The 23,585-nt window shown below is 40.4% G+C and overlaps 1 protein-coding gene across 11 annotated transcripts in view; it reads left to right on the top strand.

Moving 5' to 3' along the window:
- The window catches only part of TIMD4 (T cell immunoglobulin and mucin domain containing 4), a 184,216-nt gene that overhangs the window by 8,886 nt on the left and 151,745 nt on the right, over positions 1–23,585 (top strand). For 5 of the 11 annotated variants that reach the window (XR_013166278.1, XM_077137510.1, XM_077137508.1 and 2 more), the window contains exons 5-6: positions 1,178–1,258; positions 18,787–18,833. Coding sequence is in view for 10 of the 11 variants with exons in the window: in XM_077137510.1 (XP_076993625.1) it covers positions 1,178–1,258; positions 18,787–18,833 (128 nt within the window). In the remaining variant the exon portion in view is untranslated. Of the gene's footprint in view, positions 1–1,177; positions 1,259–18,786; positions 18,834–19,501; positions 20,078–20,113; positions 20,208–21,416; positions 21,457–22,419; positions 22,593–23,585 lie in introns of those variants that run through there. The other 6 variants (XM_077137502.1, XM_077137509.1, XM_077137504.1 and 3 more) reach the window with 6 other exon arrangements.

The raw sequence follows: 23,585 nt of genomic DNA, 5'->3' as shown, positions 1-23,585 counted from the left end.
CTCCATTATTTGCATAGGAAATAACCACAATACAAAAATAATAGCAAAAAAGAAGCAAAACAGCAACTGATTTGTGCTTTTTTTGTGTATGTTTCCATGTATAAACATTTGAAGCCTCTTACAAAATTATTTACACTGTTTGGCAACTATTTGCTTGTTTTAAGGGCAACTTTTCTATGAAACAAAACTGTAATTTCTCAAGTTATAAAAATTGCTTTCTAAAAAAGTTAGTATATTACCACAAAATAAATAAAGAAAAACAGTATTTTAAAAACGAAATTGATTTTCATCTTCAATTAAGACCCCTTTTGACATTTTGCTTATTTATTCTGCCCTTTGGTTAACAGCATCAGCATTATGTTACTATTTTATATTGCATATACGTAGTACTTACTTCCTTAAGGTTTCAACATGTCATTTACACTGAAGTTTGTGCTCACTTCACTCAGTAGCTTTTTCATCATTTATTTGTCCTTTCATTCATGCATCGAGACTTCCTTTAGGTATTAACCAGGGTCCAGGGGCAGAGAATCCACTAAAAAGATGACATGATTCACATCCATAGGGGTCCAGAGAGGACCGCCTGGGCTTGACTTTCAGTGCAACCACTTCTTTGCTATTGGTCTCTGCCCTTTGTGTATTCCCAGGCTTATAGAATTACACAACTTCATGTATACGAAGGGCTTTGATGAGTGCCTGGCACATTGCTAAGTGTTCAGAAGGTAGCTATTACCTTCAAGGGACTTATAAAATCCAATAGAGGAACAGACATGTGCAGGATAAAAAAATCAGTGTTTGCCATAGAATGATAGCTGGGAGGCAGTATGGTAGAGTGATTTATATATGTCCTCTTGCTTCATGCTGTCTGGGCACTAATCCTGCCTCTGCCTCTTACTTGCTCTGTGACTTTGAGAAAGCCACTTCATCTCTCTAGGACTCAGATCCCTCATTGGTAAAATGGGGATGATAGAAACACTTATCCCACAGGCACTTTCTGGGAATTAAATGAGAAACTGCTATAGATCAGGCCTGACAAGTGACTGACTCATAGAGATGCTCAGTACATGTTAGCTCTTTTGTTCAATAATATGAGTCATTACAGAGAATAGAGGGGCACTAAAAAGGGGGATACAGGCCTTTACCTGAGTTTGTTTTCTCTTCTCCTTTGTTTTTCCAGAGTCCAAAGTTTGGGTTCTCCAGTCAACATCCCAAGCATCAGTGGTGAAGGGTGGATCAGTGACATTTCCTCAGTCACGGGGTAAGGAGGCTGTGTTCCTTCAGTGGCTTTGGCATTAGCCATGGGAACAATCTGTGGCCTGCCTGCTTGTCTTGGGATTCAGATATTTTGGTTCTACTGTGGCTTTATCTCACATCCTCACCCAAACTGTGATGAGAGTGAAGCATGTTGCAAGCTTCTTCTTGTAGAAGTTCTGGCTTCTCCCCATCTCTGCCTCATTTCTGATCCCCTTCTGTTGAGATCTTTTTTTTTTTTTTTTAGAGTATAACAGCACTTCATTTTATTCCAGCACTTGATTCTGTTCAATTTAAACTTTCATAACAACCATCGCATCTCATATTCATAAGCAGCAACTGAGTGATGAAACTCAGAATATTGATTTATCGGAACAGTTTTATATTAGGGGAAGGCAGGAAGGACAGGATCATCCCCACTAAAATACCTTCTTCAATGCCCCTGCCTTCCCTACCATTATCCTACTTTCTTCTAGAAGTTTGACAGTACTAGCTTTTATATATAGTTTCATGATTAATTTCGAGTTATGTTTTCTATTGGTAGAGGTAGGGACCGAAATGTATTTCTGTCCTTATAGTATTCAGTTGTTCCAGTATTATTTATTAAAAGGACTCTTTTTTTCCTTATTGATATGCCTTGGCATCATTGTCAAAAAATCAGTTGACTCTACAGTTATCTATACTAGTCAAAGAATAAATGGCACACAGTTATGGTATATCATTTGATAGGTTTTTTTTTGTATGGGCAGGCACCAGGAAACAAACCTGGGTCTCTGGCATGGCAGGAAAGAACTCTGTCTGCTGAGCCACGATGGCCCATTGATAGGTTTTTATTTATTTTTAAATTTTTTTTATTTAAACATTTGCTCCCCCTATTATTTATTTATTTTTAATCTATATGTTTTACTCACCTGTTGATAAGGTAGATAAAAGGCACATCAGGAACAAGGTTTTCATAATCACATAGTCACATTTCAAGAGCTATATCATTATACAATCATCTTCAAGAAACATGGCTGCTGGAATACAGCTTAGGTCTTCCTTTTATCTTAGTAACTTCTGACTTGAAACTAGCAATGGTAACAGGAAAATCATCTATTTTTTAATTGCTTATTTATTTTAATTTACACAATTATTGCATTAATGTACTTTTGTTAGGGATATGTTTTTTAAAAAAATGTAAATCTTTCATCTTTAAAAAAGATAAAAATAAAATATCCTTTGACTCCCCCTGCTCAATGTCAGCCCCCTCGCCTAGGGTAATTTTAAGACGGCCATCCCAGATCTTTTTCTATTTCCTTATGTGTGTATACATATAGAAACATATAGTTTGGTTTCATGTATATTTTTTAATGCTGTGATACTATAGGCAGCTGTCTGCATTTTGTTTATTCTCAACGTTATATATTAAATACATAAGAGAATATATTCTCTTAACGTTATATATTGAACCACTTTGTGTGGATCTGTAGTATTAAGTTAAATTGATGTTTAGTAATCAACTTAGGAACCATTGTATATTGGGGAGCATTTAGGTGGTTCCCATGCTTTGTTATTATAAAATAGTGTAGCAGTAAACTTACTTGTATATGTACGCCTCCTATTTTAGTTTTCTAAAATCATGGAATGGATTGTCTTAACAATAGGAATTTATTGGCTTATGGTTTCAGAGTCTCCCAGGGTCATTATGTCCTGGCTGGCTGGCTGGCAATCTTTGAGGTTCCTTAATGTTCCATCACATGACAGTGCACATGGGGGCATCTTCTTTTACTTCCAGCTTCTTGCTTCTCCTGTGGCTTCACTCTCCATCTGACTTTCAATCTGTTTACAGAAGACACAGGCAATCCAGATTAAAGCCCAGCCTGATTTAGGTGGGTCATGCCTTAACGGAAGGAACGTCTTGAAGAGGTCTTAGATACAATGGATCCACACCCACCAGAATGCAGACCAAGACCCAAAACATGCCCAAACTGGGGCACATAATTCAATCTACCACACCATCTTCAACATTTATGCAAGAATTTCTATAGCTAGGATAGTGACCAAGAAGTAGAATTGCAAGGTTGGAATAAATGTGCGCTTTTAAATTTAATCCTATTATAAAACTCCAGAACAGAGGAGCTACCTTCCCATATCCTTCTGGCACTTGACATTACCATCTGTTCATTGTTTTTTTTAATCTCCTGGGAAAAAAATATTATGTTGCTCTTTGTAGTTCTGATTAACAGAGAATAGGAGTATCTTTCTCTAGGTTTATTACCAGAACATAGCCATCCTTTATCTCCGTGGAGGCAAAATTGTAAATTGCAAAGGGTCAGAACATAGAATTGGTTGGGAAAGGCAAAAGGGAATGGGAGGGAGGGAGGTGTTGACATAAGACTGTAAATCAAGATGAAATGCAAGTGTGATCTTTGATGTTGGGAAGCTTTAACATGCACTAACTTGTGCGGTGGGAAGACAGAAAGCCTGGACTTGGGGTTGATAACTTCAGGGAAACTTAGTGCCAAGGATCCAGATTCTCTTTGTCCATGAGATGGGCTGAGGGAGGCGCAACTAGATAAGAGAAGATGGGAGTTATCAGAATACTCTCCTTTATTTTATTTAAATGTTGGACTATTTGACATTGAATTCCATAGGAATAAGAAGTCATCTGATTAAAAAAAATTTTTTTTGCAGTAACAGAACATAAAATTTGCCATTTTAGCCATTTTTAGGGGTACAACTCGGCGGTGTTAATTAGTCACAACATTGTGCTGTATCACCATCCTCCATTACCATAACTTTCTCACATTTACTGTTTCAGCCTTTTTTTATAACATCCCTGGCAATTTTCATTTCATTCCTCCTTGATCAAATCCTGGAAGAGAAAAGGCTTGTTGCGACATCCATGTCCTTCCCACAGGAAGAACTGGTTATTTGGAGGCCTTTGCATAACATTTACTCATTACGGAAAAAACCCAAGGTTTATTGAGTACATATTCAGTGCTGCAGCAGTGCCAAGCTTTTTGTTTTGTTTTATTTTGTTTTTGTTTTTATGAGCCGCTTTCTTGAATCTCTCTTTGGCGCATGCTCATTTCCCTACTTTATATAGCTTTCCCACAGTCTCACAGCTTTCAGATGCCAAATTCAGCAAGTCCAGCTCCAAACCCATGCTCTTAGATATTACTTTATTTTGCTTTGTCTACCAGTTTGAAATACAAGTTCATGTTCTGATGCTCGCCTTCCATGCGGGAGACCCGGGGTCGATTCCCGGACCATGTACCTAAAAAAAAAAAAAGTTCGTGTTCTTTTAATTTGCTGTCCTCTCTCCTAATTGGTGTTTGTAATGAAACATTTATCATCGCAGTTACCATCTACTGAGGACTTGGGTATGAGTTAAGTCTTTACTTGGATTTTCTTATTCAAGTCTCACCATGATCTTCTAGTCAGGTACAGATACTACATCCATTTTATAGATAAGGAAAAGATTAGAGAAAAGCTAATATCTTAGCTTTCTTTGTTTTAAGACCCTGTATTTTATGTGCATTTTCTCATCTAATTATTCACAAAATCCTAGGAAGTTACCATTATTACCTTCATTTTAGAGTCCAGGGAGATAATATAACTTCTCCAGTAAAATTGCTAGGCCTGATTTATCCCCTGTCTGTCTGACTCTGAAGCCACCCTAACCAGCATGTATGCTGCTTCCCCTGGTTTCCCATTCACAACCCCCTACAGAATAAAACTGTTTCTTCATTCCCATGAAAATGCTCTCAAAGCGTTTCCAAGGGGCCGAATGCTTGCTTTCCCAGACTGAACATCCCTTCATCCCCATTTCTTCATATAGATTTTAGATGACAAAGTTTCCCTGGTCGGGAGCTAGTTTAAATCAAAGGGAAGTTATTATCAATTTTTAGTCTCCCCCAAATTTATCATTATCCAGGATGGCAAATTCCCACCTCCACTCTCTGGTAACCTGGAAATGGAGCTCAGACGTGTGGAATGACTTGTCCAAGATTGTAGTCAGGGAATGGGTGAGCTGGGAATCATGGTCAGCTGTCAGGGGGTTTAAACTTGTGTCTATGAACTCCTGGTATCTTCAGATGAGTTTCTCAATGGGGTATGAACCTACTGAAATTGTATGTATAATGTGTGTGTGTAGTGTGTACATTTTCTCATTTTTTCTGGGGAAAAAGTCCAGGGCTTTCGTTAGATTCTTAAAGGAATCTGCATAGGCTAAAAGAGTTAGGAATCATAATTCAAACACAAACAAGCAAAACAATAACAACAAAACTTGGGAAAACATTGTCAATAGGTGTCTTTTCTTTTCCCTTCCTCCCTTGCTCGCTCCTTCTCTTTCTCCCTCTCTTTCCCTAAGTCTGTTAGAGGAATATACATTCTTACCCCTCCAGGTTCCTAGGAAACCTAATCATTCTTTCTAGCCCTTAGGATTAATTTCATTTCTTGCCTGGTAGCAGGAATGTGTGCAATGGTCCCAAACTATCCCCTAAAGACCTCTGCTGTATTAGTTAGGGACTCTGAAGCCAGGATGGATAAGGTCACATGACTGTCATTTCCTAAACATAATCACCCAGACTGGGACTAGGTCCCTTGCTGGTTACCCCTCAGGCTGGATTTTTTTTTTAAGTAGGCAGAAAATTTATTAGGTTCATATGGGCGAGAACATGCCGGCACTCTCACAGAGACAGAGGTAAGAAAGGCGAGAGGCCCTGGCAATGTGGGACCATTTGCTTTACAGATTAGCTTTACTTACTCCCCTTTCCCTTTCCTTGCTTGGGGATTTTTCTCCTACCCTCCCTTTTCTCCAGGGTGATGCCTGGTGGTAAACAGTGCATTTGGGTAGATCAGTTGGCTCTACCTTTCTCCATAGATGACTCATTTAGTTGGGGCTGTTTGGCTCCAGATAGGTCATCTCCTCTGGGTATTTCCCATAAGCCAGGCAGGGTGAGAGTGGGGACCTGGACTTATTAACTATTTTTGCTCAAGGGCTTCTTTCCCCTCTCAAGTCCCTGTTCTAGCCTGCCTCAACTTCCCCCTCAGAGTTCTCATCTCTAAATTTTAAGTGTTGCTGAGGGACAAGTGTCTGTCTTCTGTAGCTGCTTCTTGCTTGTCAGGGATTGTAGACCCTGTCAGGTTGGATTGGATTTTACTGCCTCAATAACATACTAAATCCTTTCTAGTCCTTTCTTCTCACAGCCTTCTGGGAAGCACTGGTGGTGGTTGAAGGAGCTCAAATTTGAATCCCAGCTCTGCCATTTCCTGTTTTATTTTGTTTTTTTATTCTTAGGCAAGTGTCTTCTTCAATCCTTTTTCTAAATCTCATTTTCCTAAAAATATAAAATGGAGATAATAGTAACACCTATTTCATAGGGTTGTAATGTGAGAAAAGTCCCTGGTACATAATTACTGTCCAGTAAATGATAGTCATCCTGGTGGCTTCCTGTTTCCTCTCCTCCTTACGTCTCTGTTGTTATTCTCACTCATGTACCTTGATTTTATGCCAGTCCAGCAATGCAATGAGAGGTCACCTCCACTTCTTCCCAGCTGCCTCCCTGTCCCTCATAAGTATGTAGACATTCTTGGTTTTATGATTTTTAAACTGCTAATCATTCCAGAAAATAGCCATTGAGTGACAAAGTTACAAACTTGGGGAAATTGCAAAAGCTTTCAAAGTCTCATGGTAGTAATTTTCTATTCACTATTAGACTAAATCTGAGCTTCTGAAAGCTTTTCACTGACTCTCTTTTAGGGGGCTTTGTAGAACGCTCAATTGTTGGTTTTATTCATGTGAGTGGATGTCTTTAATCTTCTTCTGCCTCTCAGTTGTTTTGTCCTTTTTACGTTTATCAGTTGTTAGAGGCTGTTCTGTAATCTAGGCTTGAAAATCAAGTTACGGCTGAAAAAGTTCTGTGGGCTAGTGTACCATCAAAGTCTTACAGATTTATGTTGTACATCTCATAAGGCAATTCCAAGTACACATGTCCTATCCCAATGCTCTCTTCTTTTTGAGGTGTTTGATCTACAGACATCAGCCAAACAAACGTAGGTTGGAAAATCCTCACCTTGACTCTAAGGTTGCCTAGAAATGGAGCTCAGGAATGTAGAATGATTTGCCCAAGATCACACAGCTGGTCAGTGGGACAGCCGGGACTTTTATACACAGTTGTCAGGGGTTTTAAAATTGTGTCCATGAAGTCCTGTGGAAACCTGGGAAACTGATAAGATGGAAACTTGTGCCCAGAGAAGGCAAGTTAGTTGAGAGAGGTTTTGCAGTGAGTTAAGAGGAGAACTGAGGCCAGAGCTTTTCTCCTGATCCATGTCAAGTTGGACTGTGTTCCGGATCTGTCAGTTATTTTTCTCTCAACAGAGCTTCCTTGAGGGAAGATTTTCGTATTTGCTCCCCAAATGGATCATTATACTCATCATCAACATGAAGTCAAAGTTGAAGAACAATTTCAAATTTAATGTACTCAAATACAGATGAGACTTTGTTGACAGTCTAGTAAGATTGGAACTCATGAACAATGCTCTGATAATAATGTTTTCTTTCCTTGTGATTTTTTTTGCACGGGCAGATACCGGAAATCGAACCCAGGTCTTTGGCATGGCAGGCAAGAACTCTGCCACTGAGTGGCCTGCCTTCCTTGTGATTCTTAAAGTAGCTTTTTCTTGGTACCAGTGGTAGAGTGGTGAGGGTGTTGGGTGGGAATGTTTTTAGGAACATCTTTTTTCTTCTATGATTGTATCCTTCTGCTTTGCAAAGCCAACTCAAACTTCATGGTCTGGAGCATGGTGGCCTTTCCAAGGAATGAAATGATTCTCAGAGGTAGATGTTGGAGATGGAATTTTATGTCTTTATTGTAATTCTGGCATTTGGTTTAGAAACACGGAAATCGATAAAGTAATATTTGATAAAGAGCTTTCAAATATGTCATTCATCAAACATGCTCATCGATTTGCAACTCTGTATGTGGCACAGAGCATATTAAAATAAGTAATTATTTTACTTCTATTCTTAAGAGGGTCATGCGTTATTGGGATAGGTAATACAAACCATTGTGTTCATACAAGCCACCGCACTGTGTACTCTCCTTTGAGATAGAGGCATGAAAAGGTGCCCTGGGAACACAAAGAAAGGAGAGATGGAGTCTCTCTTGGAAAGGAAGGTTAGATCAGGGTCAGGGTGAGGTCACTGTCAGGGAAGGTTTCATCCAATGACCTTTCAGTTGGTTCTTTAACAATGAGAGAATTTCATTGAGGAGAGAAAGGCAACACAGGTAGGAAGAACAGCATGATCAAAGACAGCAAGACTAGAAAGTAATGAAATCTTTGGAGATTATTTAATAGTCTAGTTTAATCTGGTAGAGACAGGAAACTGGAAACGTTGTTAAGGTACTTGAAAGATGGGTGAAGGAAAGCTTTCTCAGCTGGAAATGCACATGGTGACTTCTGCTAGATTTCTCTCCAGGAATCTTCAATGGCTTCCCCAGGGGTGTTTTCTTTCTTCATCTCCGGCGGTCTCTGGCTGTGTGGCCTCTGTTGGCTTCTGGAGGCTCTAAAGCTTTTTCCAAAATGGTTCCCTCTTAAAGGACTCCACTAAGCAATCCCATCTTGAATGGGCAGAGACACATCTCCATGGAAATCATCTAATCAAAAGTTACCATCCACACTTGGGTGTGTCACATCTCCACAGAAACAATAAAAAGAGATTCCACCCAGCAATATTAAATGAGGATTAAAGGACATGGTTTTTCTGGGGTCCACAACAGATTCAAAGTGGCACAGCTTGTAATGCTTTGTCTCATATAATCTTCACCCAGGGTCTATGAGGAAGATTTTATTATTATGCCTGTTATAAAGGAGATGAAACTGAAGCTTGGAGAGCTTATGAAATTTTCCAGTATTTGAACCCTCAGTCTCTTTGACTCCTGAACTTGCCTTGTTATATTGCCTCATGAGCAAAAGGGACATAATTGAAGCTCCTGTAGGATGAGCTAAATATATTGTGTGAGATGAAGGGAGAGATCAAGAGGTAAAGGTAGACCTTCAGGAACAACTTCATTTGGAAGAGGTGTGGAGGAAGAAGAAAAGCCAGTTAAGAAGGCAGAGAGGGAGATACCAAAAGTGCACAGTGTGAGGAAGTTAGGGCTAACAAAGCTTAAATATTAAGAAATTCTGGAACCCTGGTCAAGTAAGATGAAGCATTCAAAAAGGTGGCCATGATTTATCATTGGGTAAAGAGCATGAGCTCTCTTGGGGTGGGCACTATGAAGTCCAAAAGCAATAATTAGAGAATGAGTGTTAGGTGTACTTTCAATAAGTCCATGGACGGAAAGAGAAGGGGGTGGTGAATGGAGCAAAATGTGTCCTGGCATAGGAGGGGAGTATACAGTCAAGAATGCAGAGGAGGGATTTGGTCTAGGAGTGAAGATGAGACAGAAGGAAGAGAGGATAGAATGCATGAAGACGTGAAAGCGACCAGACCTCATACTGAACTCCCAGGGTAAGAGGAGAAGACTGGAGAACCAAGAGATCATCTAAGAGTTACAGGCCTGGGCAGAAGACACTGGGCAGAAGAGATAAAACAAAGCAGCTAATGCCTCACAAAAGACATTGACTTTGAAATCAACTGCATCCAATTTATTTCTTTCTAACAATGGCATTTGTGAGTGAAAATGAGCTTTGATTCATTCCCCTGCCTTCCTCTGTTCCTTCTGCTGAACTTGTTTTGGGAATGGCAATTCTCCTACAACTTCTGTATGCCCTTGATCAACTAAAGGCCCAGAAAAGTTGAATTGAACTTAGAGATCATCTAAGAGTTACAGGCCTATTTGGAATCACAGGGAGCTTAGTAAAATTAGAGATCATTCTCCTTGACCCCTGACTCATGGAATCAGGACCTCTGTGGGTGGGCCTAGCAAACTGCATGTTTAAGAAACTTCCTCAGAAAGTTGTTTGGCAGCTGGCCTGGTTCTGGTCCCAAGAAGTCATTTAGGAAATGCTAGTATAGTGTATTTTAAAGATAAGAAAACTGAGGCACAGAGGCATTTAAAAAGTTCAAAGAGGAGTGGGAATTAGGCCTTGGGAATCATTCTGGCTCTCCAGTCAGAGGTTTTTCTCCCTATGCTGCATTATTTTATTAAAGGCAAAATTGTGCATTATTAGAAGTTGACACTTTTCTGGGCCTTTAGTTGATCAAGGGCATACAGAAGTTGTAGGAGAATTGCCATTCCCAAAACAAGTTCAGCAGAAGGAACAGAGGAAGGCAGGGGAATGAATCAAAGCTCATTTTCACTCACAAATGCCATTGTTAGAAAGAAATAAATTGGATGCAGTTGATTTCAAAGTCAATGTCTTTTGTGAGGCATTAGCTGCTTTGTTTTATCTCTTCTGCCCAGTGCTGTTCACAGGCTCAAATCAGTCGGTAGCCCGGCAGTCTAAGGGATGAATGAAAAGGACAAAAAGTGGATTCTCATGACTCTTCTCACAATAGCATTATATTCTACCAACCGTACAAGTGTTTTTGCTTATTAATAAAGTTGAAATTGAATCCATGTAATCTAGCATCTAATAGCTCACCTTCAGAAAGGTCAACCAAATAAGATCAAAGAGAATTGCCAAGCTTTAAGAGAGGCATGTTTGTCATAAAGCAAGCAGAATGTAAAAGGAGGGATGGCCTGGGCCATCAAAATATTTTAAAATAGAACACAGATCTGGATTTAAGATAGGTCCTTATTAATGGTTAAGAAATTGGACTGGGTGACCTCTCCACAGACCCAAAAGTCCTTCTGAGGGCTGATCCAAGGAGGGGCTCCCAAGTGCTGGAGAGATCTCTGATTACATGGGTTGTGGGGTAAAGGGTAACCTAATTGCGTTCTCTGAGGTCTCTTTGTTTTCCCACTGTGAACAGGTCAGTGACTAAAGGTACACATGTCCTTTGGCAAGAGTTTAGTATCTGAATTTAAGGACTGTTAAACCCTGTGGAAACCCAGCAGCCCAGTAAAGGAGGAAAGAAGTGGGATTTGGAATTAGATGCCATTGCTCTACCATTTACTGGCAATCATTACTAGCAATGCAGCCTTGAAAAGACACACAACATCTCTGGGCTGCAGATTCCTCCTCTTTCAGTAATTGTGCCCAAGTTTCCCTACTTTATGGAACCGTTTTGAAGCTCAAATGAGATAATGTATGTGAGAGTGCCTTGTACACTTTCAGGTGCATACACTGCTTGTAATCTTCATCATCATCATCATTAATAATTACCAGGATCTCAGAGCCAAAGCCCACCTGGGCAATTGGTTCTCTTCTGCATGTGCCATGAAATGGTATGGACATTCACTCTCCAACACTCCTCTTTTCAGAGCAAGCTGTATGTGAGTGTTTGTCACGTTTTCCTAAGTCCATGGAGCCCAGAGGAAAAGAGCCTGGGCTCTGTGGTTAGGAAATACTGTCTCTGAGACTGTTTCTGTTCCCTCCCAGCCATGTGACTTAAGAAAGTTGCCTGACCTCTTCAGACCTCCAGTTTTTACTGTGAAGTGAGGATGATAATGGCAGATTAACTGAAATGAATCATGGGAAGTCCATGCTTGGCATGTAGTAATTAATTGTTTTTAATGGTGATGATGTGATTACAGTAAGTGTGTGTTTTTACCCACAAAAATGTGGGTGCTAGACACTTCCTTTGCAACTAGTTTCTGTGCAACTTTGAGTGAGTAAATATATCTGTAGGTTTTGGGTTATCAGTAATTCTTGGGGTTCTTGGTAGGACATGCACCTTCCTACCTTCCTACCTCCTACAATTGAGATTCACTGATTAGCCGGTATGGGCAAAGCAGAGCGCTAGACATTTCCCTACAGAGACAGTGGAGTCCAGTGGGGAAGGATTGGCAATGGGGTCTTGCTTGTGCTTCACCTCCAGACAGGCACGTGACAACAATAGCTCAGCCTGAGGTGGGACTCTGGGCTCTCACAAGAACGAGATTTTGCTGCGGTGACTATCACATCCAAGCATAGTGGCACAATGGAAGGTTGAGGCAAAGGTCAGAATTGGGGTGTCTTGAATAATAGCATTCTAGAATCTCTGGCTTCCTTCTGTCTCCCTCATCTAACTGAAAGGCGAAGATGTCTCATCATCCATTTCCTCTTTCTGAACCTCACTGAGTGCCACTGCGGTTTGCCATCTGTTCCCTTTCACAATGAAACAATTGACTCCACTTCAGTTTTGCCCTTGGAGCTAACAAACACCCGACTCACACAGGTAATGTGCTGTTGATTCATTTGTATACCGAAAACATGTAGAGGCCTCCAGAATTGATGCAAGTAGGTGACTGATGATAGTAAGGGTGTGTTTTCACCCACAAAAATGTGGGTGCTAGACACTTCCTTTGCAACTCGTTACTATGCAACCTTGAGTGAGTAATTATATCTCTAAGTTTTAGGTTGTCTATGTGAAATTGGAGGAGGTAATTTTGAATTCATTCCAACTCTTAAAATAATTCAGATTGTGATTTTGTATCCTTTTGCCATCCTTGGGATTTTTAAAAACCATACCACCAGTGACTCAGCAGGGGGCAGCATAAACCAGCTGTTACTCACAAAAGAAAATGAACTGAGGAGAGTGCTTGCTGCAGTTGTCAGTTAAAAAATTCTAGGATTGTGTTAAGATTATATCTCTGAATTGACTTATTTCAAAATTAATTTTGTTTTAAAAGTAGAGACAGATGAGTCCCAGTCTCTGTGAATTCAATGACGAGTCAACATATGTAATACTAATCTTAAAGACGATAGAAAGCTTTTCATTTCTATTGGATTCCTGGGCAAAAGTCCACTGATTAGAGAGATTGTGTTTTTCAAGTAGGATTTTAATGCACTCTCTTTTTGCTCAGAGTGGTTACAGCCAGGAGGTTCTGAGTTCAGGGTTGATTTCAAATTCTGATTTTTTCTTTTGTTTCTGTGTTAGCTTAGGCAAGAGATTTAGCGTCTTTCAGCCTCTCGTATGTATACATCTGTAAAATGGGCTTTGCAAGTTTTAAATGAAATAATCTCCATAAAGTGAATGAGATAAATTGGTAAAATCTCAGCATTTTCAGGTAAATAAACTGGCTCAGAAGTGTCTTGCCCATAGCCACACAGCTAGGAAAGCTAAAGTAAATACTTAGCAATGGTAGAGGGAGCCTGAGGATGCCAGAGTGAGGGAGATTGAGTAGGAGCCTCATAGTGCTCCAAGGGCTTGGGTGAGATATTGCAACCTGGAGATTCCACTTTGCCAAATACCCATATCTAATATAAACTCAAGGGACCAAACTAAAAGCCAGAAAGCCAATTTACTAATTTACAGTGAGAACTTGGCGAGGGTCCATATTTTGGTATCTTTTAGGTCAAAATATTCTTACCCTACAGAAAAATCTAATATTAATCCTAAATTATCAGTGAATACGTGGACCCAGGAAAAGTGAGGTTACTTTTAAGTTTCTTTTGTTGTTCTTACTACATTTTAATTTATTTTAAAGATAGGTACTACACATACATGGCTAAAGTTCAAAGCATACAAAGAAGTTGAAAGTGAATAGTCAGTCTTCCTTTCATTCCAGTGCCTGCTTTCCAGATCCCAGCTCCAGGGCCACTGTTCTCAGTTTTATATGTACACTTGGGAGATCTTAAGGACCAGTGTCTCTGCATTGGTTTCCTATTGCTGCTTAACAGTTTACTATGAATTTAGTGGCTTAAAAGAATGCAAATTTATTATCTTGCAGGTCAGTAGTCCTCAACTCAAAGTGTCGGCAGGGTGGGACTTCCTCTGGAGGCTCCAGGGAAGCATCCATTTCCTTGCCTTTTCTAGCTTCTAGAAGCTGCCTAAATTCCTTGGCTCATGTCCCCTTTCTCCATCTTCCAAGCCAGTTGTGTGTCATCTTTAACTTTCTCTCTTTTCCTATGCGCTGTTGTCAGCTTCCTTTTATAAGGACCCTTGTGATTACGTTGAGGCCACCAGGATAATCCGGGATAATCTTCCCATCCCAAGATCATTAGCTTAATCATATGGCAAAGCCCCTTCTGCCAGGTAAGACAACATATCCAAAGTTTCCAGGGACTTGGATGTCGGAATCTTTGGGGGTCATTATTTCCCTACCACAGCATCCAAGTTATGTTTGAGGAACAAATGGGTCATTCTTCTTCTGTAGACAAGATTGGTAATGCATTTTTATTAGTAAAACATTTACTTATAATTTGTTTGCACATACATGGATATACATGTACACTTGGAAATTTATCCCTCTTCCCCAAACTTAATTACATGCCAATAGACGTCTTATATTCCCAATACCCAGTGGATGGCCTTACACACTAATGGTGAGCACTGAGCCTTCTTTGGAAACCACTCTTCTGGACAATCCTTCTTCTAGATCCGATGTGAATTGCTGTCTTGAACACTCCTCCTTTCAGCTCGATGTGGGGCAAGTTATTTATATGCTACAAATATGCTTGAGATTGATATAATGAAGTTAAGAGCTGAGGTTTTGATGTCAATTGGACAGATTTAAATCCCAGTTCCACCACCTACAAGCAGTCCAACCTCAATCACCTCCGAGCCTCAGTTTTCTCAATGTGTACCTGATAGGGTCACTTATGAAGATTTTATGAAATGACCTGAGTAAATAAAAAATGTTCAATGCATGTTAGTAATCATATGGTATCAGGCTAATACTCTTTTGAGTTTAATGCCAGAATCTTAGATTAGATTTCATCATGTTACATGTGCTCAGCACCCATTTCTTGACTCTTTTTTAGGTTGGTTCCTCCCATCAAAGGTTGCCAGCTTCTTTTGCGTGTCCCTTCTCTTTAATTCCCCCTGCAGAGAATTGTTTACTAGCTGGTTACATGAGGCCTCTGCCTTTGCCTGAATGAAACTGTGTCAGAGTTCAGTGCCTTGAGAGAGAAGTGGCAACTAGCAGTCTTGGCTTGTCACTCCTGGTCCCCATTCCCTCCCTTTGGCATTGTTACTTTTTAAAATTATATAATATAACATATATACAAAGCAAAGAAAGAAAACAGCAATAGTTTTCAAAGCATTCTTCAACAAATAATTACAGGACAGAGTTTGGTCCTGGGCTATCATACCATCATCTCAGATTTTTCCTTCTAGCTGCTCCAGAACATTGGAGGCTAGAAGGAATAAATATTTTTTTACTATCACAATCGACTTTTTTTTTCTTTTTTCTGAAAAATAACAGGTACAAAAAAAAGCAACAGATTTCAAAGCACATCACAATAATCAGTTGTAGAACAGATGTCAGAGTTTGGTATGGGTTACAATTGTACAATTTTAAGCTTTTACTTCTGGCTGCTCTAAGATGCTGTAGACTAAAAGAAATATCAATATAATGATTCAGCAATCATATTGGTTTGTTAAACCCTCCACTTCTCCATCATCACCTCTGGTCTTTCTCCCACTCTTTAGGGGTATTTGGGCTATGGCCATTCTAACTTTTTCATGTTGTAAGGGGCTGTCAGTAATATGGGGTAGGGAGATGGAACTATCTGATGTTCTGGAGAGGCTGGACCCTCTAGGTTTCAGGACTTATCTGGTCCAGGGACCCATCTGGAGGTTGTAAGTTTCTGGAAAGTTACCCTAGTGCATTGAACCTTTGTAAAATCTTACATATTGCCCTAGGTGTTCTTTCGGATTGGCTGGAATGGTTTTGGTTGGGGTTTGGCAGGTTATGATAGGTTGTAATGTCTACCTGAAGGTTGCATAACAGCCACCTCCAGAGTAGCCTCTCGACTCAATTTAACTGTCTCAGCCACCGATACCTTATTTGTTACACTTCTGTTCCCTTTTCAGTCAGGCTGGCATTGTTGATCCCATGGTGCCAGGGCCGGACTCATCCCTGGAAGTCATCTCTACGCTGCCAGGGAGACGTTCACCCCTGGATGTCATGTCCCATATGAGGGGGCGGAGGGGAGGGGCAATGACATTGTTACTTCTTAAAAGGGAGAGCAAATACCACGAACTTGGTTTCTAGCTGCTATTATGTGTACAACACTGTAGCCCTGGGAGGGCATCATGTTTGGGGTTTTAGCATTTTCTGAAGAATAAAAAAAGGGGACTACAAGGGAAAGAGGGTGGGGGAAGGAGAGGAGGGGGAAGAAGGAGAAGGAAAAGAAGAAAGGTGTTGTTTGATATTATCCAGCAGCATTTTTGTTTGCAAAATGCCTCTCCCGTTAGACAATTCCAATTTAAAATACAGATTAGCTCTGACAAAACCCACCCAGGCAGGCTTTTCTCTTTGATGGTTTCAATTTCAGGCTTATCCGCCACAAATGATTATAATACAACAGGATTTTGACAGAACCGGAGTAGGAGTTTTGAATTCTTACCTGCAATTTCCAGCTCTAGGGGATAATAGCAGAGAGCAAAGCAACAATAATTACTTAGTTGTACTATATGAAAATATGCTGAATTTCCCCCCCATGGATTTTTATGCTCACAGGCATCCCAACAAGTCACTTTATAGGATGAACAAATAAGCTTTCTTCTACGGAATTATGAGCCTTACAACAAACTATCACATTTCTCCTTTTGCCTTGATTATGAGGGAGCTTGGGGGAAACGATGATCAGTCAAAGTAATTATTAGCACAGATATCACATTCAGGCCCTATATAAATGTGGTTTTCGTGTTCTGTTTCTATTTTAATACTTTCTTATGCATGTGACTTTTACTGAAAGCACTATGAAATCCTTCCTGGACTTTTTTTTTCCTGCTTTGGTTTCTGGGATGCGCCTCTCACTTTCTGATATCTCTGATCCTTTCTTGTATCTCCTTCCCCTCTCCTTCCTCTGCCTACCTCTTATGTGTTAGCATTTCCCTGGATTCTTGCTCTTCTCTCTGGAATATAATCTTTAGATTGTACACTTTCAGGGTTTTAACTTTCACTTGGGTACTGATAATTCCCATTTCAGTATCTCCAACTCTATTTTTTCCCTGAGTTTAATTCACAGTCAAATTATTGACGGCTTGTTCGGAGAATGTTTGCTTGTACCTCACAGATGGTCAAACTCAGTGACTCTAAACTTGAACTCATCACCTTCTTCCAAAACCTACACCCGTGCTCTGCTTCTCCTGTTCCCAGTCTTAGTGGCATATGGCCCAGTGTCTCAAGGAGGAACCTGCAAGTTACCTAAGATTCTTCTCTCAGTGTCCATATCCTGTTTATCTCCCTCCTTAAGGATTTTTGAAATTTGTCCCACTCTCTTCATTTCTATCAGCTCTGAATTCCAGAATTGGAACCACATATCTCTTGTCTTGGCTATTTCCTTATTCAACTACTTGAACCACATCATGCTTAAAACACTCCCATTGTTTCTCCCTGCCTACAGTAACACGGACTTACAAGCATGAAACAAAAGGCCCTCGGTGCCTGTTCATCTTCTCGGCTTCATCCTCTGCTCCTCTCCACGCCTCATTTTACATCTTAAATGCCGCCTGCCGTGTGACTTGGACAAGATACTGTTTCCTGCTTCCATAGCTTTGCTGATGCTGTTCTATCTGTAACATCGTTTCCATCTCTCTTTACGTGGCTGATTCTGACATACCTTTAAGTCGGTTCAGGTGTATTCATTCAGCAAATGTCTTGAGCACCAAGTATGAGCCAGGCAGTGTTGGGGTCCCCATGTTGAAGAGGCAGACATGGGCTCTGTCCTCATGGAGCCTAATTCTAATTTAGCTTTCCCTGAAGTAAGATGTTGAACTAAGTTCCTCTTCTTTTTGCCCAGCATCCTATGTATACTTCATCATTTCACCTGGCCTGTAAAGTGAAATAATCTTTTCTATAAATTTCTTGAGGAAAGGGGCCATGACGTTTCTTCTCAGTATGCTTAATGTCCAGAACAGTGCTTAGCACTTGGTAGAGTCTCAATACGATCCCCTTGTTAAACTCAACTATTATGAATAAATGACTGCCTGTCTCAGCTAAAATTTCATATGCTTTACCTTTCATACAGGTCAGTCATCCTTATTATATGCTGCTATGACATACTACACTATTTCTTCCTAGTATTTGCACAATCGTAACTAATTATTTAAATAGTTATTATTTAAATTTCTACACTAAATTGTAAATTCTACAAGGTCCATGGTACAGCTACCCTAGTGAATGGCTTATAACGAGTGTTCAATGACTATTTGTAAAGTGATAGACTGACGCATTTTCCTGCTGGATAAAAATCCTGAATGCATTGCTGGGACCTACAGATAACTTAGAGCAAACTGCCAAATTCGCTGGCCCGAATGCCTCACTCTACCTCTCTATAAAATGGAGCTGTCTATGGGATAACTTCAGATAGTAGACGAGGTTTGGATAAAACTGTATCAAAGCAAATTGCATAAATAAATCTATAAAAGGGAAAGATGAGCTGAAGAAAGTAAACACATCAGCTGAAATTCCCGATGGGGTTTGAAATACCTATTTCTGGATATGGTATTTTACTGTTGCATAGGAAATATTGTAAGCATTTCCTTCTCTTTTTCCTTTCTAGTATCTGAGACGACAATTCTCACAGAACATGAAGTTGAATCGAAACAGGTAAAAAGTGTGTGGAGTATTTGAAGTATATAGCTTAGATTCTTACAATCCACAATAGAAATTTGCAGAAATGGACTAGGAATAGCAGGATATTGGTAAGGTAAAGTTCATTGCAACTATTATGAAATAGCTAAAGAATCTGGGGAGTTGTATCTCTTGGCAGAAATGTTGATATTGTCACTTCTGTAAGCGCAGATGCTTTGAAAACAAAAACAAACAAACAAGAAAAACATGCAAAATAATTGTCTTCCTTCTGCATGGCCCAGAATTAGATACACTGTAAAACCGACACCTGCCACTAGTTTTTCTCATGTTTTCTGATGGTACCCCTCATTTTTTTCATTATTACAAGAGTGATTCAAGCCACTTTAAGAAGAAAGCTGGGCAGTATAGGAGTTCATAAAGGGGAAGTGAAGGTTCCCCAGCCCTCTTTCTTCATTCCCATCATTCTCCTCCGAAATTACGGACAATTGTCCCGGCCTTGCTGCTGTACTCCTAGGTGTGGAGACAGGGACAGGAAGCACCTTCTACTTTAAAAATGAAAACGGATAATTTTTTTTAAAAAAAATTTAAAAACAGCAATCACAAACCCATTATGTATTTATTTTATGAACTCAATAGTGAGAAAGGCAGCGTTGTTTTACATGTAACAGGAGGGGTTCTCGCAGGTGCTCGCACATTCCTTGTGCGTCAGAGTGATGACGTCAGCACACGTCACGGCTGTGGGAAGCGCCGCTGCAAATGTCCTGAGAGCATGAGGGCGGAAACAACGTCGCGTGAAAATCGTTTTGATCTCGCCGCCCCCGACTCCACTTTGAGAACCAGTGCTGGAGAAAATTTGAAACTGGCCTCCGTGTTCTCTTGAATCCTGCTCTCTGTAGAAACCTAAGTCTGCCATGAAAAGAATTGCACAGGGCTAGGAAGGGCTCCAAGGATTCAGGCAGGGGCCAGAAAAGAGATCCCAGAGTGGAAAACGAGCCCACCACACGCTCATCCTCTTTAACCTCGGACCCCAAACCCCACAGCCTCACAGGCTGGAGGTCTAAAGAGTTAGGAAGGTTTGGGGATATAGGAATAGTTTCTTAGGTGTCAGAGATTTAAAAAAACAAAACAAAACATTACAATCAGTAAGGCTGGCTTGATTTTGATTTTGAGATACACTGGGCGAAAGGTGATGAAGCCCAGTGCAGCTGTGGTGGTTGGAGGGATGACTGGGACGGGAAGCCCCCGGGCTGACATTAGGAAACCTGCAAGCTGATGCTTTCGTTGGGCCTCACCAGATGATAATGTCCAGCGACTCCGACCTGCTGATGATCATCGTTCCCTCCGTGGGATTTGCGTTGTTGGTGCTGCTCGTGGGGTTTCTGCTGCGAAGTAAGGAGGGAAGGACCCGGTGAGAGGGAGCAGGGCCACTTGGGATCAGGGAGTGGGCTTCTTGTTGTTTCCTGCCCCTTTCTCTCCGCATCCCAGAGCCTCCAAACCCTATCGCTGTGGCCAGCTCGGTTAAGAATGTAACAGGGAAGTAACAGGATGCTCAAGGCTTTGGGCACCATCCTCACGGTGGAATGATATTTTGGGAAAGAAAAGAGGAATAAGAGCAACTTTGCTTGTTGGCTGCATACTCTATGCCAATCCTGTCGCTATGCTTTTTTGTTCTTTTTAATCGTGATGCTATTTTAAGTGTATTCCTTCTGCACTCTTGACCTGCTTAATTCACTTCCTCCTCATTCCTTCCTTATGTGGAAAGTACTATTACTATACTTGCCCCAGAAAGAGAACCAGAAATGATCGTGGACTTCTTATTTGTTGCCTTAAAGCAGCCTTTCTTAGGTTAGCATCCGCAGATGGACTTCAGGAGAAATATACACCCTTTGAAATCATGTGCAAAAATGCCTATATTTTCATATCTGCATTTTTGGGGAGAAGGAGGGATCCTTAGTTGAGCTGGTCTATGACCTAGCACCCTCCCACAACCACCAAAGTTGGAGTCCAAAAAGGAACCATGGAATAGATTTATAGTTTTCATGCAAAGTATGAGCATATGGCACCTGCATCTGTTGTAAAACGGAAAAAAAAAATGTTCTGTAGCCATTAGCAAAAGCTATTTCAAGGTAGTAAGTGAGGAGCTAAGACTAGTGAGCTGGTTTGAGCGAGAAAAGTGAAACTTGTATATTTCAACACCTGTCCCAACTGAATACAGCAAAAGGAAATTTGGAACTTACGGGAAGGTTGCTATTAGTCCTCATACAAAGACATGATGACAGTTTGGGAAAATTCTGGTTATGTCTCACAAAGAAGTGTTTTAAAACTCAAGTGAGTAGTTGCATTCGCAGTGGGCAAATGACTGAAAAATGAAACAGCTTAACACCATTGCCCACTGTTGTGGAGTAACTTTGTAATTGACGAGCCTTGCTTGGGGTCCTGAAAAAAGCAATCAGACCACCTGGGGAAAGGAATGGCTTTCCCTGCCAAAGCCAGTCCCTAATCTCGCCTTTTGAACCATCTCTGCTCTTTACTTTGGGCTTCCACCTGGCATTTCATATGTTCTAGCACTCTGCTCACACTGTGGCCTTGTCTTTTCAGGGAAAGTCACGAAAACCAATTGTTTGCAGAAACACACAAGGTAATTCATCTTGCATGACTGATTGTTGTAATGATTGTACAAGCTGTTTCAAATGATTAGACACTACCCAGTGGTTTAATGACTTGTGCTTGTGCTCTGATTAAATACAGGGTCAGAGAGATGTGGCATTAGAGGTGGAAAAGATGTGAGGAGAAAGTTCACATTAACCTCTCTCTGAGTTAACATTGTGTCATGTCTGTGCAAAATGTAAAAGCAAATGCAAAGATGGGTTGCATTAATAGAAGTACAACATGCAAAAAAAGAAGGTGCTCTGTCACTGTTCCGTGCTTGAAATTCTCTGTTCAATTCTGTGACTCACTTTAAAAGGACATTGATAAATTGGAGTTCATTGGAAGGAGACTTGGCAATACGGAGAATGGAAGAACATGTAGGACATCCTGGGATTTGGTTCTTTTATCCAGTTGGCACTCTGGAGCAATCTTTTTGTGCTTTTGTTTTTTGTGTTTTGCTTTTTAAAAATAGTGTTTGAAGAGTCTCTAGAAAGGATTTTGGATATTGTCCTGTTCTTTAGCTACTCGGAAAAGAAATGAAAAGATTTTATGCAAACTGTTTATGAAAGCTCTGTGTTTGCTTAATAATGGCAGCTATACCACAGTACTTATTAAGAAATAAATATTAACAAGCAGAGAAACTGAGGCCCAGCAAGATGATTTGCCAAGGTCAAGCTTGGAGAGCCTTTGGTAAATAAACACATTTAGATCATGATTTTATATTCTGTCAATATAGAAACGTGTAATCCTCTTGTTGTAATAGACTGGTAAAAGCCCCATATCTCTTGCCATCTCAGTTTCCCAACTGTAAAATGAGGGTCTTGGATTGGACAGACTACAAGTCCTTTTAGCTCTAACAGCCTCTGGTGGGTTACTTTGTAATTCAGCAACATATAGTTTTTTTTTCTGATCTTGGTGTTTCCTGTTGTCAGTTTCTCATTTTTCTTTACAGGCTAGACAACTCTGGAGAAAGTAAAAATGTCCTCAATGGCATGCAACATGGAATGGAAGAAGATGGTCTTTTTACACTCTAACATGCTACTTTTTCCTAGGATTGAGGGTGGGGAGGGGTAATGTATGAAGTATCAAAATAAATTTCTGGGTGTATTTTTTTTTAAAGCCATACCTATTCCAATGATGTCTTTGATCCAGTCTTACTTTAGTTTCACAAAAGAAAGGCACACCTTCTCAGTCTCTGTTATTTAATCTCCTCTGTGGCATCACTGTTAAATTGACCTTCCACATCATGCTTGAACATTTTCAGTGATGGTGAACTCACTACCACAGGGGAGTTCATTCAATCTCAGGGAAATTCTGAGACTCAGAAATATTTAAAACAAAATCTGCCTCCAGAGAGCATCTGCCCATTGGCCATGGTTGACCACATCACACTTCAACAGAACGTGGCTAATCTTTCTCCTACTTGGTAGCTTTTCAGCTGTTGGAAGGAAAACCTAACGTTTTTCCAATTTGCTTTGCTTGTGGAACATGCTTTCTGGTCCTTTCCCTAGTTGCCTCTTTGTCTTGTACGGGCTTGCTGCTCTCCCCTTTATGCCTAGCTTTTGGGGTTCAGTGCCCACCCCAGATATAGCAGGAGCAGTCAGAATCTGAGCTTTATTAATGCTGCAGATGTAATGACATGAAATTGCACTATAATTATGACTCACGGCTAAAACTTTTAAGTTTTTTATTATTCTGTTTTCACATGTGAGTGCCTTGCGAGCCGATCCTAGTGTCACATCTCAATTTTTGTTTGGGAAGTTTAATTTTGGAAACATCCGGGAGTCCATTGGTGCAAAATGTGGGGAATGACATGGGTGTTAACAGGGGTGCTATGTGGATATGACTGAAGCAATTCAAGTAAGTTTCTCTGAATGTAAATCATGAGAATTTGCTCTTCAGTAAGAGCAAGTCTATTTAAAAAGTGACAACAAAAACTAGCAACATGAGGAACTCGGGGAGAGAGAGTCACGTTGTTGAATGAATGAAAAGTAGAGCCTAAGTGGGAGGGGCCTCTGGGTGGGCAGAAATGTAGAAAGTAAACCAGATATGACAGAAATTTCTCCCCAGTATGTTTAGGGCAATCAGCAGTAATGGAACAAGTACATAATGTTCTAG

The sequence above is a fragment of the Tamandua tetradactyla genome, chromosome 20 (assembly GCF_023851605.1).
Source record: "Tamandua tetradactyla isolate mTamTet1 chromosome 20, mTamTet1.pri, whole genome shotgun sequence".
In the NCBI taxonomy this organism is placed as follows: Eukaryota; Metazoa; Chordata; class Mammalia; order Pilosa; family Myrmecophagidae; genus Tamandua; species Tamandua tetradactyla.
Note: the sequence above shows the minus strand (reverse complement) of the source record. Positions and strands in the feature narration are given on the sequence as shown.